This window comes from Podospora anserina, chromosome 2 (assembly GCF_000226545.1).
Source record: "Podospora anserina S mat+ genomic DNA chromosome 2, supercontig 2".
In the NCBI taxonomy this organism is placed as follows: Eukaryota; Fungi; Ascomycota; class Sordariomycetes; order Sordariales; family Podosporaceae; genus Podospora; species Podospora anserina.
Genome location: NW_001914858.1, coordinates 2972765 through 2992386, shown reverse-complemented (window position 1 = coordinate 2992386; position 19622 = coordinate 2972765). Strand labels below are relative to the sequence as shown.

The following is a 19622-nucleotide window of genomic DNA, read 5'->3' as shown; positions in this document are numbered from 1 at the left end:
GATAGGGGAAACGATGAAGAGGAGAGGAGGAGGCGTCAAGCCACACCTTCATCCAGCACAAACTGGGGGGGGCTGGCCCAGTTCCAGACGAGAGAGGGGACGAAGGAGGCAAAACAGAAGAAGGGAAGAAAGAAAAAAATCGCCGACAACTTTCGGTATCCCGTATCCGTATAGACTCTATCGGTTTGTCCTCATCTGCGGTGGAGAACTCCCCAACCCCAAACTCCATAGATCAACACAAACCCCGTTGGTTAACCGCGCTTCCTCTACCCTACCTCAACACCACTGATTCGGTGAGAGTAGTAGAGAAATCATGTTGTTGATCTGTCCAGACCACCACCACCACCACCACCACCACCAACCTCCATAAAAACCCCGCTAGAAGCTGCACAGAACAAAAAAGAAGAAGGGAACCCTAGCACACACCAAGCAAGCCACAAAAGTGAAGGTGAGGGGGGAAGAGGGGGGTCAACAACACTATCGAATTTGATCGGCCACCTCAGCAAAACCAAATCTGATAGAAGCGACCTTCTAGAAAGACTAGAACCCGTCTAGAAGGTAAGAGGCGTGATAGAAGAACAAACTTGGTGTGGTGTGCTACCGCTTGGTGGCTTGCATCATTGCTTTGCTGCACGCGACCACACCCACAATCACCGCTACCACCACTGATTGTGAGCTCATCAGGTTTGCTAAACCGAACCTGGATCATAGCAGATATGCGCTGTCATCGATATAGAGATAGGAACATTTTTTACTATCTTTTGGCCCTGGACCTGGCTTGCGGGATATGTTGGAAACACACAATGTACCCGTCAGGGGTCATGTTTCCTTTCCTGTGTGCACACACGACCAACAACAGGGGAGGGGGAGAAGGGTTGGGTTGCTTTATCTGGGGAAAAAGAGGTGGAGAGAGAGAGAGAGGGGACAAAACGTCCCTGTTTTCTGGCTGTTGACCTTGGAGGTACTTCCAACGACAGTCAGCAAAGCAAAAAAGACGGGATATGCAAGCATGTCCTGCAAGCTGCAAGCAAGAAGCAGGTTGTCTTTCCCTCCCGTAGCGTCGCGACTAACATCTGCTCCGTAGAAGGAAGGGGAGGGGGTGTTGGCATCCCGCGATCACACCGGGCCATACCGCAACAGGAAGGCAATTCAAGATCTGGCGGAAGACGTGATTGCCGTGGTGGTCTGTGTTCGGACGGACGAGCTCATCGGCTACCGCTGAGGAGACAAGTCCTGAAGCTCGGATGTTGGGCAGATAAAACTGAAGAGAAATCTCTCCCTGCTTACCTCACGAGCTTGTGAACGTGAGCGTGGGGGGAGGGCGGTTGCGAGATATCGATGGGTGTTGGGCAGCATCGAACGGCTCGACGACCTAAGTTTAGACACCGAGATGCTCTGAGGGACAGAGACACCTACCAGATCCGAACCGTGAGTGTGTGTGGTCTTCGGTATTGGTATGCTTTTGGGTATCACTTCGTTTCCTACGAGACGGAGCGGGATTTTCTCATCCAGTCGGGCGATTTGTGAGAGGGGTTGATGCTGTTGAGGCCAAGCTCATCCTGCCAAGAAAAGAGAGGTGACCTTGGTCTTCAGACGTCAAGGCTTGCATGTGACAGTCACGCGAGGCTGGGATTCAATAAAAGAAACGGTGAAGAAGGCTTAATAGAGCTGTGTTATAGCTTCAGACGGAGACATGACGGTCTCTTCGAAAGAAGATCGTCAACAGAAACGGTTCCAAGTTGTCACGGACGCGAAGACAGGAACATTGCATTGTCCAATCTTGCATCTGCATGTCTGAATCATGGAGGGGAATCGGTTGCCAGTCTCTTCAGTTGGCAGCAAGTGTGGCAGCTGCCCTGGCTGAGAAGGAGAGTCATCGGCGTTATGAATTCGGCGATAAGAAGGCAACCAGCCCGATCGATAAGGAGCCAACCCACTAAAAGATCTTATCTTATCGCCCTTATCGTCTCAACTCCAGAATTTTTGGCCGCCATGGTACGGCAAGCGCAGCGACAGCAGCAGCGCAATCGACCACAGCCAACCACCGCACCAATTAACACCATCACCAACCTTAACCCCTCCCTCAGACCACCCCACCACAATCCAAAATGGGTCGCGAACTTCAAAAGCGCAAGGCGCGCTCCTCGCGCTCCAAAGTGAAGATGCCCAACCGCCGCACGAAGGCTCTCAACCCCCTAGGAAACAGCATCATCGCCCAGAACTGGTTTGTCTCCCCCTCTCTCTCCCACATATTCCCATTTCACTCACTAACTCTACATGTCACCAGGGACAAGAAACAGACCCTCTCCCAAAACTACACCCGCTTCGGCCTCGTCGCAAGGCTAGGCAAAACAACAGGCGGCACCGCCCCCAACGACAAATCCAAACTCCGCACCGACGTCCAAGACCCCCTCGCCGTGCAGTCTTACTCCAACTCTGGCTCCCTCCGCGTCCGCGAGGTAAAAGTCGAGCGCGACCCCGAGACGGGAAAGATCCTCCGGATCATCAAGGATACCAACCCTTTGAATGACCCGCTAAACGACCTCGAGTCTGGAGATGAGGGTGAATCAACAGAGAAGAAGGAGTACGAGGAATGGGGCGGGCTAGCGGGGGAGACGTATGAGAAGAGCGAAGTTCTCAAGGCGTTGGAAAGGGAGGCGGGAAGAGAAGTGGTGGCGAAACCGAGGTATCAGAGTGATAGGGAGAGGGAGTGGTTGGAGAGGTTGGTGGAGAGGCATGGGGAGGATGTGGGTGCTATGGCGAGGGATATGAAGTTAAATCCGATGCAGCAGACGCCCGGGGATTTGAAGAGGAGGTTGAAGAAGGCGGGGCTGATTTAGGGGCGTTTAATGCTGAGAGGGTTCTGCTACATTGGGGCTTCTGTTGAGGATGTAAATTGAGCCTCACAGTGTGGCTCTCAAACAGGGCGGCTGTAGATGGGGAAGAGGTTCATGTCACTCATAATACCGGCGTTTTCTGGCGTTTATAGTTGGTCTTCATCTGATCTGGCGGAAATGGAAAAATCTGTGGTTTTGATTAGAGCACTTGGGCCTAAATTAGCGAAGGCGGTCGAACAGGCGGTTGAGCAGGTCGTTAGGTCAGGTTGCTGGACTTGAACTAGATGATTATCAAGACTTTCGGAAGTCCTGCCACCTGGGCAACCACTTGTTAGTTTAACATTCATCATAAACCCTATGAGATGATGGCAACCAAAGTTTGGAGATATCTTGGACAGACACCACATCTTCTGCGTTGCCATTCTTCAATATATCAATTTGAGAAATGCCCTGCAACTCCTCTATACGCCTTAAACCTTTCATCACGGCTACAACTGGAACCATGCCTCGTGCTCAAACAAAGCCACCAAAGCCACCATTCGCACATTCAGAACCAGGACATGCAACAAACCATCCTCATGTTCAACTACATGATACCTCCCTTTTCGTGTGAACAAGTCCCCCTCTTCCACCTGACGCCAGAACCCTAAAGACATTTCATGAGAGGTTTGTATATCGTGATCATTGTATAATAAAACCATACGCAAAGCCAAATGCCTCCAATGTACAAACTCCGCCCTCCGGAAACAAAATCATTCAGAAACAGTAAACACCCCTTCCCCACCAATTAACCCATCAAGCCATGACATGCCATTCGCTGCACTTTTGCTGAAGATGACCTTCCCAAGCACGTTTCGCTTTCATATCCCCCCTGACCATCAAGCCCCCGTTCGTAACTCAACATCAGTTCTATTCATCATCGATCACCGATGAAGGTGATCATAATTCGCCTGCGGAAACCTCGCCGGCCCCGTCCTATCCTCCTCCTCATCATACGTCCCCACACTCGGAGCCTGATACCTACTATTCATCGACCCTCCCAGCGTAGACGCACCCCCCATCCCCATAGCCGACACCCGTCCAGAGTTATACTCGGTATCGTCATCAAACGGGTTCGCGTTCGCCTCTCCCCTTCGGAACGGGTTGTCCTGGTATGAGCTGCCGATTGTGCTCGCGTTGGCCGCTCCACCGCCAACAGCGCTGCCGTACGGGTCCGAGTAATCCGACTTGGGGGCGCCGTAGGGGTCAGAGGAGTAGTCAGATCTGGCACCGCCGTAGGGAGCGGGTCTGTCGTCGTCGTCGGCGTCGTGGATGTTGACCGGGGCGTAGGCTTCCTCGTCGTGGGGGGCGAGGGAGAAGGCGGCTTTGTCGGGGTCGATGTTCTGGCTGTCGGAGCCGGCGCCGCGATCGCCGCGGTCGTAGCCGGGGAGGCGGTTGTTCCATTGGTAGTATTTGAGGGTCCAGATGCTTAGGAAGGTGGTGGCGCAGAAGAAGAGGCTGGGGATAGTTAGTACGGGTTATTCAAGATGTGAAGATGGTGGGGGAGGGGTAGGACATACAAGACGAATACGCCCATGGCGACGATGGCCTTGCTGATACCGCAAACATCTCCGCAAAGACCAGAAGAGTTATACGCCGCCTGTGTCGCAAAGGCAGAGAGCCAGATGATGGTGAAGATGACGTCGACCAAGACCATCACCGTCGGGTTGGCGATCTTGCGGGTTCGTGGGAAACGAGGGGCGCCGATGAGGTAGATCCATGCTGGTAACGACAAGAAGAACTACCATCCCATATCCACGTCAGTATCTTGTGATCCTAAAAAGTGAGGGGATACAGATAAGGTTGAGACATACCACTGCGAACGTCCACCCGTTGTTGCCCACAATCTTTGCGCTCTCGGCCCGGAACACAGCAATCTCGAGGCACCATAGTACAAACGCAAAGACAATCTGTGCTATGTGGAATGCGAGCTTAAAGGCCGGAATTTGCTCGGCGTCGAGCTCAAAGTCTTCCCACATTTTTTTCTTTGGAGGGGCTCTCTGTCCGGCGCTCGGTTCGATTGGGTTCGTCTGGTGTCGGTTGGTGTTAATGTTGCTATGCGCTTGCGCACGCCCTCCCGCCTGTCAGAAGATCAAGGTTTCCGGCCAAGGTTTTTCGAAAAGGAATTCGGAGGGGAGTTTGTTGTGTTTGTGCTGAAGACGATAGGGCTGCGACTGCACAGAAGATACAAAGAGCTGAGGTTGCGCAAGCTGGAGGTTTCCTTGGCTTCTCTCTCGCCTTATGCTTGGTTGCCCAGGGAACTCGATGGGGCTCGCACTCAAAAGCTGACGACTACCAACAGGGAACGAGGCTGTATGTGCGACGTCAAGTATTTCGTTTGGTGGAGATGGGATGGCCACAAAAACAGGATAAAAAGGACGAAAACAAAACAACCACCGGATACGGATATTCAGTTGCAAAACAGATCAGATTTTGCAGAATCGACAAGTGGTCGTCAGCTTTAGGATGGAGTTGACGTTGCATGTCAATATCTCTGTCGCAGGTTTGTCACCTCAACCCTGGATCCCTCCGGCTTGTTGCTGTCAAACTGCTGCAAACACAGCCGCAGCGCCTGGCTTGGCCCTGTTGCAAAGCCACAACAATGACGCTACTCCTGCTCCGGTCGCCGCGTTCCCAGTCCCCATCACCGCGAAGTGCCGGTGCTGGTGTTCCTTCTTGGGACTCTACGCCACGAGTTGTGCCTGGTTTCGACCAACCAACGCTCCGAGATTTTGAGATGCTCTCTCAGCTGTGGCGCCACACTCGGTCCAAGTCCAAGACGAAGCAAGAAACGGGTTACCAGCCCGATCAGCAGAAGCTGTAACCTTCTTTTCATTTATTTTATCCTGATATTTTCTTCAGTCTGGTATCACCACAAGGGAGCCTGAGAATCGACATGCTCTCGACAGCGAATTCCGCATGAACAAACAGAACTGGATCGAACAGGCGACAGTTTTGAATCTCGCATCCTGGGATCTTGGTCAAGAAACTGGAAGTTGTGTGGAAATGGTTTGTGCGCCGAAAAGCTGAGCACACTGTCCAGCCGCAGCATCACCATCGATCAAATGAAGTCTCGGTCACCAGAGCAAAACTGGATCCAAACGCGATATCTTTTTTGAGAGCAGGCCTGCGATAACTAATATTCGGCTTTAACCAGGAAGCACAGAAACCGGCGAGGTGAGGCTTGGTCGGCGCTTCGCTGGCCTTCAAGGGGTATCAACATTGTTTCGACGAGGCCTGCCTGGCGAAGATCATGCATCCATTCACAGTGCGTCTGTAATCAACACTGTGCTGTATGCTCGTAAGGCAGAACCCAAGTGTCATGTTTGAAGCATTTTGACATCGTGAAAACCATTCAGTTCATATTGCCGCCGTAGGATGCTCTAATCACGCTCTCTAGCGCTTACACTTTACTACAGGTGCAAAACTTGGCCTGGCAACGTGGTCACACAGTGGTAATCCGCGCTTCGCTACGTTGCTGGCGCTTCACGTTGGGCGCCTAACAGCTAGACGCTGGGCATCTAGACGCTGGACACCACGGGGGACAACGCGATGGTGATCATCGAGACGCTGGCCATCATGGATCTACATGCTCAACTCTAGATAGACGGGACTCTCTTAAATGACTGGCAACTCGGACCAGCTTCCCACATGCTATGTAAGTCAGGTCACCTGACGACAGCCCGTTTAGGATAAGGCTAGTTCTCGTCACTAGGCCTAATTGGACACCACACCCAGATTTTTAAACTTCAACATTAAAGTCCACGACCAAATATATATATTTAAGATACAGCTACGACACCACCACATAGGTATTTTAAAGGTAGTATATATTTAGGCCTTCTTTTTATTGAAAAAGCCTATTACGGTTATATGTATTTTAGTAGTTTGTGGTGCGAGTGAGTCTTAATTGATTGATTGTTAATGTGTGCGCGCCCGGGTAATTCGTGCAGGTTGATTAGCTATTTATTTGATTGATGGGTGTGGGCAGGGGTGGTATGTGTGGCCGGTGGCGAGTCATCTAAGGGAGTCCGATAGACGTCCAGCGTCTAGGTGTTCATGTTCTATGATCACAGATGAGTATGTATGTTGCCTCTCACAATCCAGCATCATGTTGTTTCTAATCATTGCGTTACACACTCCTCACATCACTTCCTTACATACCCCTTATTCATTGCCTTACACATTCACTATGGAGCTCGCCGGGGCCGTCGTCGGAATTATCGGCTTGGGAATACAGGCCACCGAATGTCTTATCAAGTACTACGCATCAGTCAAGAGTTCGAAAGCCAACATCACCAGTATCATTCAACAGCTCAAAGCGCTAGCCACAATACTCCAGGAGTTGCAAATTTGTTTTCGAACCCGCAAGTTCCAACCCCATGAGAGAGATCTTCTTCACTCGCTCGAGTCATCGATTCGGGAGTGTGAAGGCCACATTCAGGAGTTACACAACGAAGCCCAGAAATTTTCAGAATGCTCTTCAACCAGTAGCGGTTCAAGTTCTTTCTTTCCGCGCACATTCATCCGTCAGCTCGCCTATCCCTTACGTGGTGGTTTTCCCTTCTCGATACTTGATAAGTATGGCGCCTGCAAGGATGCTACCAAAGTACGATATAGACACCACACTCCGGAAGCTCTCAGCGATGGTTGACGGGCTATGCTCCAATCTGAGATTGGGTCTTCAAGTGTTGAATTTAGGAAGCAGCATGAATGTCATAGAAGGCATTCAAGTTAACCACGAGATGGTGAGGATGGAGCGGGCCGATCGATTGATGGCAGATATGCAACGATGGCTGAATGCATCTGATATATCCGTCCAACACAACGACACCATCAACAAGCAACACTCAAACACTGGCAACTGGTTCATCAGGGGTCCAGTATTTTCCTCCTGGCACGCCAAAGTGTCAACCATTTCAATGTACCACCTTCAGAGTCGGGCTTGATGGGCGTTCTTCGCACCGCGGTCAAGCAGTTCAGCAACACCTACATCATCTTGGACGGACTAGACGAGTGCCCCAGGAAGACCGGCCGAGGGTGTCTGCTCAAGGCGATCGAGGAAATCCGGGGCTGGTCAGACTCTCGACTGCATCTGCTCGTGTCTAGCCGCGATGAGCCAGATATCCGAGACTATCTTCGCCTGGCCACTCACGAGGAGGTCAAGATCAACAATGTCGACTTGGACATTGAGACGTTTGTCACTGGAACCCTGCGGAACAACCGGAACCTTCAAAGGGTGAGACAATTTCATCCCCTCATTCAGGGTGCTCTTATCTCGAGAGCGGAGGGATCGTAAGTCTTATATCCTTCCAAGCACCCATTCATAAGTTCCCAAGATACTACCACATTCTCCTAGATTCCGATGGGTCGAGTGTATGCTCACAGCCCTAGAATCCTGCCCGGTGGTAGAGGCACGAGTCAAGAGCTTGTTTTCCTCTGTGCCATACCCCTTGTGTGAAACCTATGAGCGTATGCTTCTAGATGTCGAACAAGGCTTTCTCGAAGATGCAAGGAGCATCTTGACATTGCTCTGCTCTGCTGAGCGACCGCTGACTGTTGCGGAAGTTGATGGCACCTTGAGGATGGGGCTTGGCGCAGAGGAAATCCTTCTCTGCTGCCCAGGGCTCGTGGTTATCGAGCACAACCGGGTCAGGCTGGTGCACAGTTCCGTGAGGGTATATCTGCAGTCGGCAAATCTAGCTCAGGCGAAGTTTAGGGCATCAAATTTTTGGGTTCGCAATGTTCCCGCTCAGTCTCAGGCTTAGCAGGCCCCGATTCGTAGCTGGCAGTTACTGAGCCTGGTGATCTATCTGTTTCCTTTGTTGGGGTTGGAAGGCGTGACGTTCAGGAGGATAACCAACATAGTGCCATTGCGCGAAATAATACACAACCGATCAAAGAAGGCTCCAGTTCCCATCCCTCTGCTCAATCCTCACCTCCCTCCCCTCATCGATACTCCTCCTGCCCGCCTCCAAAATCGCTGTCGTAGCAATTGTGTTCCTCAGCGTCGGAAGCCCCTTCTTGTCCAAATCCGCCGGCTTCAACTCTCCCGCATTAACGGACCGGCAGCCATCAACGAACTTCTCCATAGACACATACCCATACCCACTCTGCCCGTTGAAGTTCCCATCCTCATCAGGCGCGTACCTCATGTAAAAAGGGTTATACCAAACCAACTGACCCGCTGCATCCTCTGCAACGTCATACCCGCGTTTGGCTTGGTTGATGGTGATTTCGCCATCTCGAGCCAGGTAGTGGAAGTACTGGTTGGAGTGAACTCCTGCTTTTTGGGGCGCTGTCCAGGAAGCGGTGTATACACCCGTGGCATGCTTCGAAGGGTCGTCCTTCTTCTCCCAGTGCACGAGTAGGGAGATGGTGTCCTCGGTTGATTCGTGACAGCCGAGACTGGTGGCTACTCCTTTTGATGCTGAGGCGGAGACCTTGACAGGAACGTAGCCAAGTTGGGACACCATGGAATCACAGATATCCACATGGTGACTGTTCAAGTAGTAGGAGATATCCGAGTCAATCCCTGCCCAGGCCTTGAATGTCTCGAGTTGGAATTTGGGCTGGGACATGTAACTGTAAAAGTAATTGAAGTCACCGAGCTTTTTGGCTCTGAACTTTGCGTCGGCATAGGCGGGGTCGTAGCGTTTGTGGTGTTCGACATAGACGTAGACGCCGTGTTTTTCGGCGGCGGCGAGGAGGGCGATGTGGTGTTCGAGGAGTTTGACTGCAGGTTTGGTGATCATGACGTGGATTCCTCGCTCGATGGCATAGAGAGCAATGGGGTAGTGGGTGGTGTCTGGGGTGAAGATTGTGATGGCATCGCCGGGTTTGAGGGCGTCGATGGCGGTCTTGTAGGCGTCGGGATCTTTTGTGTCGTCGGAGGGGAAGGACTCGAATGAGGTGTCAAGGTTATTGTAGGCTAGGGTGATGTTTTTATGGAGGTGTTCCCCTTGGATGTGTTAGCCAGATGTTTGAATGGGTTGGACATTTCTAAGGTACGCACTGATTGCTGGGTATTTCGTCCCATTCACACCCACCATCCCAAGTTTGCCAACCTTGCCCCTTCGTCTGAGGTCAAACATGGAGAGACCGACTACGCCTACCTTCTTGTCCGATGCTGAGCCACCGGTCCCTACGAAACCTGTGGTGTACTCGCCGGTACCAACCTTGGTTCATTTGGTCAGCAGTGGTCGATAGCTAACAGGTGAGGAATTGTCCGTACCATCAACACATTGAGCGGCTCCATTCTGTCTGTCAAAGCCAAGGCCAGGGGTCAATGTTAGGCAGGAAAGAAAGGCCAAAATTGAATGAAATGAGATTGATTGGAGATGGTGGAAGTCTAAGTACATATGGGTTCGATGAGTGGCAGAGCATCAATCACGTTTTCCGGCCTTGGTGTCGTGCCAGGCGGTTCCTTGCATATGAGATACATGTTGAAGGCGTACAACAATTCCTCTCAAGTTGTGGTTCGAGTCGATCCGGAAGAATTCTGGAAGAGGGGCCGACAGACTGCGAGTTGGGGTCGATTTGGAGAAGAGCATTCACCCGGCCAATTCATTGCAACATACATCGCATGTGTTGTCCGCATGTGATGGCGTATGATAGGTGTCAATTCTTCCCCGGTTTTGGTCCATTGGTGTGTTGCAGGTTCCTAAAACAAAGATTCCGCCACTTAAAAATAATCCAGGCCGGAAAGAACGACCTTGTGATGTTCATGAGGTGGTTGTTCCTTCTCATCGTCAAGATATCGTGGAGAAACAAACTAAATAACCCGAAGCTCCACCATGAGACCCACCCCCACACTGCCCCGCGTCTGCTAGAAGCTCGGATGGAAGCAACCACCACCGAGAGAGAGCTCCAACAACGACAACAGAGGCCAAAGCAGCGACCTGGACCTTCACTCGGTTCATCATGCAGGTCACCCATCGCTGTGGATTGAAGAGATCCTGTTTTCCTCAGGCTAAATATCAGCATCACACCCTCCAGCTCGCCTCTCCTCACCGGCTCCGCCTCACCACAAACTCCCGCCAGCGTCTTCGAGGTGGCGCGCAAAGCCGGTCAAGCTTTCTTCCCTTCAGCAAGCAAAAGAGCCAATTGTGCATCCTTTTTCTCCCCCCAAACCCGCTGACCTAGTCTTCAAGTTGATTGGAGGAAATAGTTTCTCCGTCGGCCATATAGTTAGTATCACACACAAGCGTGGGTGCAGTTTGTGACAGGTGCCGGTCTCCAGTTTTTCTTATTCATCTTTGCAACACCCAGCTTCCTTCTCTGACGACACCTCACGGCAGCAACGTCGGCAGAGGGCTGAGAACCACCTGGATCACCAATCATCTGCTGATACACCGTCCATCATCCTCATCAACTGGAAGGACAGTCTCTCAGCAAAACCATCTCGCTGTCAGCCGGCCAGTCCTTCATGCGTCCTCCCGGATGAACCGCTTAAACATTGCTACTCCACAGAACCAGGACGCAACATCAACCTGCAGCTCTCCCGGCATATTGTTCGCTTTTTGTGGGGTTACCGGATTAGTCCCCTTGCTTTTCAATTGTTCGCTCGTCTGGTCTCAACGTCACCGCTCTCGTCTGTTATTTCTCGCACTGAAGTGGCTGTCCAGCTTTGCTTCAAGCTGCTCACATGACCCCCATCCACTGTTCATACTGGATTTGACCCCAATGGCCTCGTTCACAGGTAGTTCCTGTCTCAACAGCAAAGCTCTGAGGATCATGGGGCCGGAGTTGGTAGTCTGACCAGTCCATTACTGGTAAAGGCTCTCGTTAGTTCAAGAATAATAGCCAAGAACATCTCGACAACTACTCTGAACCAGCCTTCACCTTCCCCTCAGTTACATCTGAGGCATTAGACGTGTCTGGGATCAGCATAGGGGGATGTCAGTATCGCTTGGCTAAAATCCGGTTGCCTGGGTTGGTTGAATGGGTTTGGTCTATTGTCTCTAGTATGAAAGAGACCAGATGATGTACACACTCACATCTGGTTGCCGATGGATGCTTTGGGGTGCGTGATTTCCTGACCCCATTGCTCTATATATTATCCCGATATAGCTGCGAGACATTGTCGATGGCCACAAGCGGCCGCCTTGCCGATGAGTGTGCTGGCATCGCTGTTGCATCTGACCTAGCTCCCTTCCTTCCCGCAGTCCCTGCAATCGAATTTGGAGGACTTGGCTCCGAGTTGGAGGTTCTGGCCCGCTTCTTGTTCAACATCCCACACAAGAAGCGTCTGAAGACCCATGTCTGATCAGACTAGACATCTTCTTCTTGCGCGTGGCTGACGGGCACAACCCCACTGGTTCCTATTTACATTAGGTCATGGGGCGACTGTCAACTCCCATCAGGGGTTCATGTGTTTTCTTAAGTAGCCGGCCTTCCGCCCTGGCCGTCCCTGTTTTTTCTATCTCATACTGTAACATCTCCCCACGTGCCCACTCTCAAATCCACACTCCTAGCCCCACGCGTCATTTGGCTTTCACGGTCCCTTCCTCTCAAAACATCCTTCATCACCGTTCGGCTTCTTACTCGACCATGACTGCCACCAATGGTGCCACCAATGGCCACTCCTCCCCACGGAGGCCACTCCCATGTGGTATCTACGCCCCCACCATGACCTTCTTCGACGCCGAGACCGAAGACCTCGACATCCCCACCATCAAGAAGCACGCCGAAAGACTAGTCAAGGACGGCCTCGTAGGCCTTGTCACAATGGGATCCAACGGGGAGGCCATCCACTGCACACGTGAAGAGAAGCTAGCAGTGACCAAGGCTACGAGAGAGGCACTCGACGAGGCCGGCTTCACAGACACCCCCATCATCATCGGTGCCACCGAGGGCAGCGTCCGGGGAACGATTGAGCTGTGCAAGCTGGCCAAGGATGTCGGTGCTGACTACGCCCTGCTCCTCCCACCATCCTACTTTCGGTTCTTGATGGATGAGCAGGCTATATACGATTATTTCGTGAGCGTTGCCGACGAGAGCCCGCTGGGATTGATATTGTACAACTACCCCGGCGCCGTGGCTGGCATAGACATGGACTCGGACCTTCTTATCAAGTTGGCCGCGCACCCAAACATTGTCGGGACAAAATTCACATGTGGAAACACGGGAAAGCTGACGAGAGTGGCGCTGGCAACGGAGGCAAAGACACCGTGGGCGGAAGGGTCAGGGTACATGGCGTTTGGAGGAATGTGTGACTTTACAGTGCAGACTCTGGCAAGCGGGGGCAGCGGGATCATTGCTGGAGGCGCGAACGTCATGCCAAAGGTTTGCACAAAAGTATGGAATTTGTATGCGGAAGGGAAGACGGAGGAGGCCATTGCGCTGCAGAAGACGCTGTCGAAGGGGGACTGGGTGTTGACCAAGGCGGCGATCGCGGGGACGAAGCAGGCTATTCAGAGTTATTTTGGGTATGGTGGGCACCCGAGGAGGCCGCTGAAGAGGTTGGATAAAGTAAAGGTTACTGCTATTGAGGAGGGGGTGAGGGAGGTTATGGAGGTTGAGAGGTCGTTGTGATGGGAGGGGTTGGGTGGGGTTGGGATTGGAACAGGCTGATGAATGATGAGATGAAATATCGAATGAGTTCGAAAGAAGTGATCATCATCTGATGAACGAGATGGGCTCAGTGTCGGGAAGTAATAAACCTCACACTCAAAATACTGTGTTTATGGGGGCAAGATGGTGGCAGCAATCCCGATAGGCCAATGCAAAACGCATGTGCTCATTATTCATGTTTATTTTCTCTTGCAAAAAGTAGGGTGTATCAATTTATCCAAGCTCGCAGTTCCCTCTCCAAAGCCCTCTTATCCAAAAAGCAACATACCCCTGGATCCTGACAGAAAAAAAACATCAAAACCGCTCATTGTTTACTTCTCCAACTCAGCCAAGATCTCCTTCTCCAGAGAAGCCGGGCCCGTCACACTAGCCCATCTCCCCTTAACCTGGCCGTCCTTGCCAATCAAAAACTTCTCAAAGTTCCACTTGATCCTCTTGAGCCCGAGGAGGCCAGACTTTTGCTCCTTGAGCCACTCGAACAAGGGGTGGGCATTGTCACCATTCACCTCAATCTTTTGCATAATGGGAAAGGTGACGCCAAAGTTGCGCTCGCAAAAGGTGACGATTTCCGCCTCGGCGTCGGGTTCCTGGCCGCCGAACTGGTTGCAGGGGAAGCCAAGGATGACGAACTGGTCTGGGTGCTTGGCGGTGATGTTTTTGTAGAGCTCCTGAAGACCGGCATACTGTGAGGTGAAGCCGCACTTGGAGGCGACGTTGACAATGAGGATTACTTTGTCTTTGAGGTTGGAGAGGGGGTATTCTTGGCCCTTGCCTATAATGGGGGTTAGTTGGGGGATGTGGGATGGGGGGGGGAGGGGGGAGACATGCTGTCCAAGGGCTTGAAGTCATAGATGGTTGCTGCGGAAGCCATTTTGCCGAAGTGTTTATTAGGTTGAACGGATCTGTTCAGGTGATAGGGTAGAGGTAAACGATGAGTCGGATGAGAAACGGATAAAATAGGCTTTATAGCTCTCGATAGAGATGGTATGTGAGATGTTGTACGACGTGAGGTGAGAAGAAACATCGTGAGAGAAGTTGATGGAGAGAGGGACCAAACAAATATATTCTCCGTTGGAGGTGCCTCGGAGGTGGGGTCGGGAAAGAGCTATCTGATTCCAAATCGGTTTCACCAACTCACGCAATCCTAAGCTGGGTCCTGGGAAAGTCCGTGACCCCGGATGTTGTCTATTGGTCTGTTACCTTTGCTTGTGGCGTGTTATGAACCAGGGGTTTCTAAGCAGGCAGAAAAGAGGCGCACTTTTCTCAATGTTGGGACTTTTTCGATGAAAATGAGCCACTGTAAGCCTCGGCGCTCGAAGGGTAACAAGATGTTTGTCCTGTGATGCGATTGGTGAGTGGGCTCCACTGATTGGAAGATCGACATTCGAAGATGCAGAATACCGTTGACGGCCACTCCCGTGTTGTAATAGCGGAGGCCGTGGACACCGCTGATGAACAACTCTCAGCATCGCAGAGAGCTGTGTTTGAACCTGTGGGTCGTAGCCAGCCTGACTGTGTTGTACTTCATCTGATTTGGGCTACAGGTTCTTGTCCATCTATGGATAGCATTATCAGCGGAATTTGGAAGCGCTGTTTTGCACCAAACTGTCTGTCTGGTATAGTTCGGAGCAGCCCTGTGTATCTCGGTTAAGGGTATAGCGAACTTCATCTGATGTTACCGTTCGCCATGGCAATGCAAACAATGAACCCACGCGATAAGTTCATGCAGAGCGGCATTGTCAACTGTCGAGTTTTGTGTCTCGGGTGTCCCTGAAGAAGGATACCAAGAGTCTGTGACTTGTGGGGCAGAGCAATGCGGGGTTGGCTGCTGGCTGGTACGTCACTGGGCACAGAGAATGTTGAGATGAAGTTCGCTGGTGTTATAAGCGGTGATGGTAGCTGATGGGCTCACATATATATCAACTCGATTTCCAAAGCTATATTTTAACTGAAGATTCTCAAACCGTGGTGCAGTATTGTCCTTATCATGTCTCGGAGACAGCACCTCAAAGGTGCCCCTCCAAGCTGTTGCCCCGCGTTGGACATGGGAAGCTTAAAGGTGCCGGCCGCCCACCGCCAATTGATGACGACGAGCCCAGGCCCCAGGCGACTTGGAGCTGCAAGCCGCAACTCTTTTTGAGCCGCAATCGATGAGGCGGAAGACAGAGACCGACTCCGGATATCTTCGGTTCATATCCAATTAATTGTTCCTTCCCACTGTTTTATCTTCTTGAATTTCATCATCCTGGTCGCTGCGCATACTCCCCGCTCTTCCCCTTCTCCTGGGACACTCGAAGCTAGCAAGCGAAATGGAGGAGCAACAGAAAAGAAATATTGTCATTATCGGTATATATTCCATTCTCCCATGTTTGCTCTATAAGCTAAAACAGATTAGGGGGCGGTATTATCGGATGCACGACGGCCTACTTCCTAACACGCCATCCCAAGTTCAATCCGAACCTTCACACGATCACTCTACTCGAAGCAACGGCGATTGCTGCTGGCGCATCCGGAAAAGCTGGTGGGCTCCTGGCGCTATGGGCCTACCCGCAATCTCTGGTTCCATTATCATACCGACTACACAAAGCGTTGGCAGAGGAGCATAATGGCGCCGAGCGCTGGGGATATAGACGAGTAGGATGTGGGTCTATCACAGCGACTGTTACTCGAGACGACCTCCTCGCTAGAACCAAGACGAACCTAACACCCTCGTCACCTGTGAAAGGAGAGCAAAATGGAAATGGGGTGGCTACAAACAGTCAAAACAATGATGCTCTTCCGATACAGAGCTCAGTGGCCGGTGACCCTGCCCAGGGCGACAAAGAATCAGACTGGCAAAAGCTCCCGAAGCAAGACGAAGATGCCAATACCCTGCTCAAGCCTTCTGTTCTACCGCAAGATCTCGACTGGTTCGACTCTACAGTCGTTCAACACTATCAAGAGATGGGTCAACCTGGAGCAACCGAAACAGCACAAGTTCATCCTTTTCATTTCACTACCTCAATTGCCGCCCTCGCTCAACAAAAGGGAGTTGATTTCCGAATAGGCGCAAAGGTCACTCGTCTCAAGTACAACAGCGAGAAAACAAAGGTTATCGGGCTACAGTACGAAGACAGAAACAGCGGCGAAGTTGTTGATCTGGACAATGTGACAGATGTAGTTGTTTCTGCCGGGCCATGGACAGGCAAGATCCTGCCTAGAACCAAGATTGAAGGATTGAGGGCACATAGTGTGGTTTATGAGGTAGATGTGACGCCGTATGCTGTCTTTACCGACATTATGCTGCCAACAGACTTTGTGCCTGAGCATCGGGCGAGAAAGGGGCAGAAGAGGAAGCATAAGCGGAATGTTGATCCGGAGGTGTATGCTAGACCTTTTGGTGAGGTATATGCTTGTGGTAGGTTTCTTGGGTCGAGTTTCTGTCGTTTATTCTAGTCATGTTTCCACAAAGATGAAGCTAACATGACTGAACCAAAAAGGCGAACCAGATCCTTCGATCCCTCTTCCAGAAACTGCAGACTTGGTGCAGTGCGACGAAGACCAATGTGATGACTTGACTGCATATATGGGAACCGTTTCGCCTATCTTGGGGAGTGCTCCCATCAAAGCGAAACAGGCATGCTATCTGCCAAGGCATATGAGGTTTGGCACGGAGCGTGACCCAGTCATCGGGCAGTCTTACGTGAAGGGGTTGTGGATCGCTTCCGGGCATACATGTTGGGGGATTCAGAACGGTCCCGGTACTGGGTGTTTGATGGCTGAACTGATCCTGGATGGTGAAGCAAAGAGCGCTGACATTACAGAGCTCGAGCCGAAGAAGTACAAGGTCTAGATCTCGGATTACCTTCATTCTGTACCCAGAACCTTGACAAATATTTGACATTACGCTCGCGCTTAGCCGCTGTCAAGTTTGTGGCCGCATCCTTGGCGAGATGTTTGAGGCGAGGCATACATGGGCGCCTATTTGGCTCCCTCCATCTCTCCCTTTTGTACAACATATAGTGATTTTTGTTCAGTAAGAAGTATCTGGCTGCCCAATCTCATAGCCACGATCATGGAGGTTGCTGGTGCCATTTTTGGGGTTATTTCTCTGGGCATTCAAGCTACCCAATGCCTCGTCAAGTATTACACAACAGTGAAGGACCAGAAGACCGACACTTCGCGTACCATCAGCAAGCTGAATTCCCTTCTTTTGATTCTCAACTCTTTAGACTCAAATTTTAGAAACCGCAAGTTCCAACCTATTGAGCTAGCACTTCTCAAGACTATACAACATTCGATTCCAGAGTGCGAGGAATACATATACGAATTGAGCAATGAGTCCAAGATACTCACAGAAGCTCCTACTCCAAACCGACTCACGAGGACTGCTTCGTCCAAAATCGAGGCTTTCGCACGTACTGCTGCTCGCCGGGTCACCTACCCTTTCCACCGTAAGTAGCAGTTAAGCCTGCACGATTTCCCACTAACTAACCGTATATGTGTATGTAATAATAGAGGGTACGCTTCAGAAGCTTGACGAAACCATTGACGACATCCGCGCCGGCCTAACGTTGGCTCTTCAAGTGGTCCAACAAAAGGACACAACGACCATTCAGGATGATATACAAGACACCAAACTTGCGGTTCATCTCATCAGAGGTAGTCAAATTACTATTCAAGATGGTATAAAAGACACAAAAGCCACTGTTAGTCTCATGAGGGACAGCCAAATGAAGAATGAGGATGATGTAGAGGATACGAAAGCGGTACTCAACCGCATCCGAAACACTCAAGTATCCCATGAACTTCGATCCTGGTCCGGCCTAAAAGCGCCAGATGTGTCAGTCAACTACAATGAGGCCTGTAAGAAGCGTCATTCAGGAACTGGCCACTGGTTTGTGTAAGGAACTGACTTCAACACTTGGCTATTCACACCAAATTCCTTCCTCTGGTTGAATGGGTTTGCCGGCTGTGGTAAGTCGGTCCTGTCTTCAACAGCTATCCAGTTGGCAGAGAGACACCGGCAGCAGCAGTCCCGTCCCGGAAAGATCACCAGTGGCTTGGCTTACTTCTACTTCACTTTCAACGACGAATCGAAGCAAGATGCTATCGCTATGCTTCGATCAGCAATCCTTCAGCTCGCTGGTCAGATTAAGACAGGGGAAGAGCACCTCAAACGCCTCGAGGATAGTTTTGTTGACGCCACGCCACCCGATGACGAACTCTTGGAGACTCTAAACGCCATAATTCGGGAGTTCGAGGACGTCTACATCATTGTAGACGCCTTAGATGAGAGTCCAAAAGACAGACACCGAGATGATTTGCTCGATGCGGTACAAGTAATACGAGAGTGGTCAGAACCTCGGTTACATCTTTTGGTCTCCAGCCGTGACGAACAAGATATTCGGGAGTGTCTATCACCATCTGAAGACGGAGACATCAAAATGAAAAACGCTTCCATTGACTCGGATATCGCGTCCTTCATTGCTGCTCGTTTACAAACGAATCGTCGCCTCCGAGGGTGGAAAAACTATTGACAGGAAATTCAGGATGCTCTAGCATCTCGTGCTAATGGCGTGTGAGTTTTTTCAGGTTATTTGGTGGTCATGAGACGTCTTCGATGTCAACAAAAACATGTGGATGTGTACTGATACATCACAGCTTTCGATGGGTCGAATGCCAGTTCAAAGCCCTCCAGTCTTGTCCAATAAGCAAGACCCATCTCAACAGCTTGCTCGCCTCGCCCCCTCGGAACCTGGAAGACACCTACGAACGAATACTCCTGAATATCGACAAAGCCTTAGCCGAAGATGCCAGGAGAGTCTTGACACTGCTCTGTACCGCTGCACGGCCGCTTACAACCCTCGAGCTCATCCATGCCACGGCAGTGGAGCTCGGAGATAATCCCCAGTTCAACAAAGACAGGATACTGGAGGGTGATGACGAAATCCTCAAAATCTGTCCTGGCCTCCTCGAGTTCGACAAAAACAGCAACGTGAGGATTGCTCACTATTCGGTCCAGGAATATCTCGAGTCAGATAGGATAACAGGCTCACTGGCATCACAGTTTCACGTCGAGAGACGAGCTGCCAATACAGAGGTTGCTCGCACCTGCTTGACATATATGACGGATCCATAAGTCTCCGAGTTGGTCGAGCAATTTGTTATTAGCCCGAAAGACAAACAACA

General features: G+C 51.1%; 7 protein-coding genes across 7 annotated transcripts; 4 read left to right on the top strand and 3 right to left on the bottom strand.

Annotated features, from left to right (window-relative positions):
- Nucleotides 1–2108: 2108 nt before the first annotated feature.
- PODANS_2_8510 (uncharacterized protein) lies at nucleotides 2109–2840 on the top strand (the record flags this gene model as incomplete). Its single annotated transcript, XM_001911621.1, has 2 exons — nucleotides 2109–2224; nucleotides 2288–2840. 2 exons carry the CDS (start codon nucleotides 2109–2111, stop codon nucleotides 2838–2840), a joined length of 669 nt encoding a protein of 222 aa, XP_001911656.1.
- A 920-nt stretch (nucleotides 2841–3760) lies between these two features.
- PODANS_2_8500 (uncharacterized protein) lies at nucleotides 3761–4855 on the bottom strand (the record flags this gene model as incomplete). Its single annotated transcript, XM_001911620.1, has 3 exons — nucleotides 3761–4334; nucleotides 4397–4617; nucleotides 4691–4855. The coding sequence occupies 3 exons, from the start codon at nucleotides 4853–4855 to the stop codon at nucleotides 3761–3763; spliced, it is 960 nt and encodes a 319-aa protein (XP_001911655.1).
- A 2403-nt stretch (nucleotides 4856–7258) lies between these two features.
- PODANS_2_8490 (uncharacterized protein) lies at nucleotides 7259–8644 on the top strand (the record flags this gene model as incomplete). Its single annotated transcript, XM_001911619.1, has 3 exons — nucleotides 7259–7783; nucleotides 7855–8115; nucleotides 8216–8644. 3 exons carry the CDS (start codon nucleotides 7259–7261, stop codon nucleotides 8642–8644), a joined length of 1215 nt encoding a protein of 404 aa, XP_001911654.1.
- Nucleotides 8645–8773: 129 nt separating this feature from the next.
- On the bottom strand, nucleotides 8774–10054 carry PODANS_2_8480 (uncharacterized protein; the record flags this gene model as incomplete). The annotated part of the gene is made up of 2 exons (XM_001911618.1): nucleotides 8774–9837; nucleotides 9892–10054. Coding segments are annotated over 2 exons (1227 nt in total), but the record flags the coding sequence as incomplete, so codon positions are not given.
- Nucleotides 10055–12428: 2374 nt separating this feature from the next.
- Nucleotides 12429–13412, top strand: PODANS_2_8470 (uncharacterized protein; the record flags this gene model as incomplete). The annotated part of the gene is made up of 1 exon (XM_001911617.1): nucleotides 12429–13412. The coding sequence occupies one exon, from the start codon at nucleotides 12429–12431 to the stop codon at nucleotides 13410–13412; it is 984 nt and encodes a 327-aa protein (XP_001911652.1).
- Nucleotides 13413–13762: 350 nt separating this feature from the next.
- PODANS_2_8460 (uncharacterized protein) lies at nucleotides 13763–14300 on the bottom strand (the record flags this gene model as incomplete). The annotated part of the gene is made up of 2 exons (XM_001911616.1): nucleotides 13763–14223; nucleotides 14276–14300. The coding sequence occupies 2 exons, from the start codon at nucleotides 14298–14300 to the stop codon at nucleotides 13763–13765; spliced, it is 486 nt and encodes a 161-aa protein (XP_001911651.1).
- Nucleotides 14301–15760: 1460 nt separating this feature from the next.
- On the top strand, nucleotides 15761–19572 carry PODANS_2_8450 (uncharacterized protein; the record flags this gene model as incomplete). Its single annotated transcript, XM_001911615.1, has 7 exons — nucleotides 15761–15797; nucleotides 15847–16848; nucleotides 16931–17277; nucleotides 17398–17884; nucleotides 17949–18332; nucleotides 18432–18954; nucleotides 19026–19572. The coding sequence occupies 7 exons, from the start codon at nucleotides 15761–15763 to the stop codon at nucleotides 19570–19572; spliced, it is 3327 nt and encodes a 1108-aa protein (XP_001911650.1).
- Nucleotides 19573–19622: the final 50 nt, after the last annotated feature.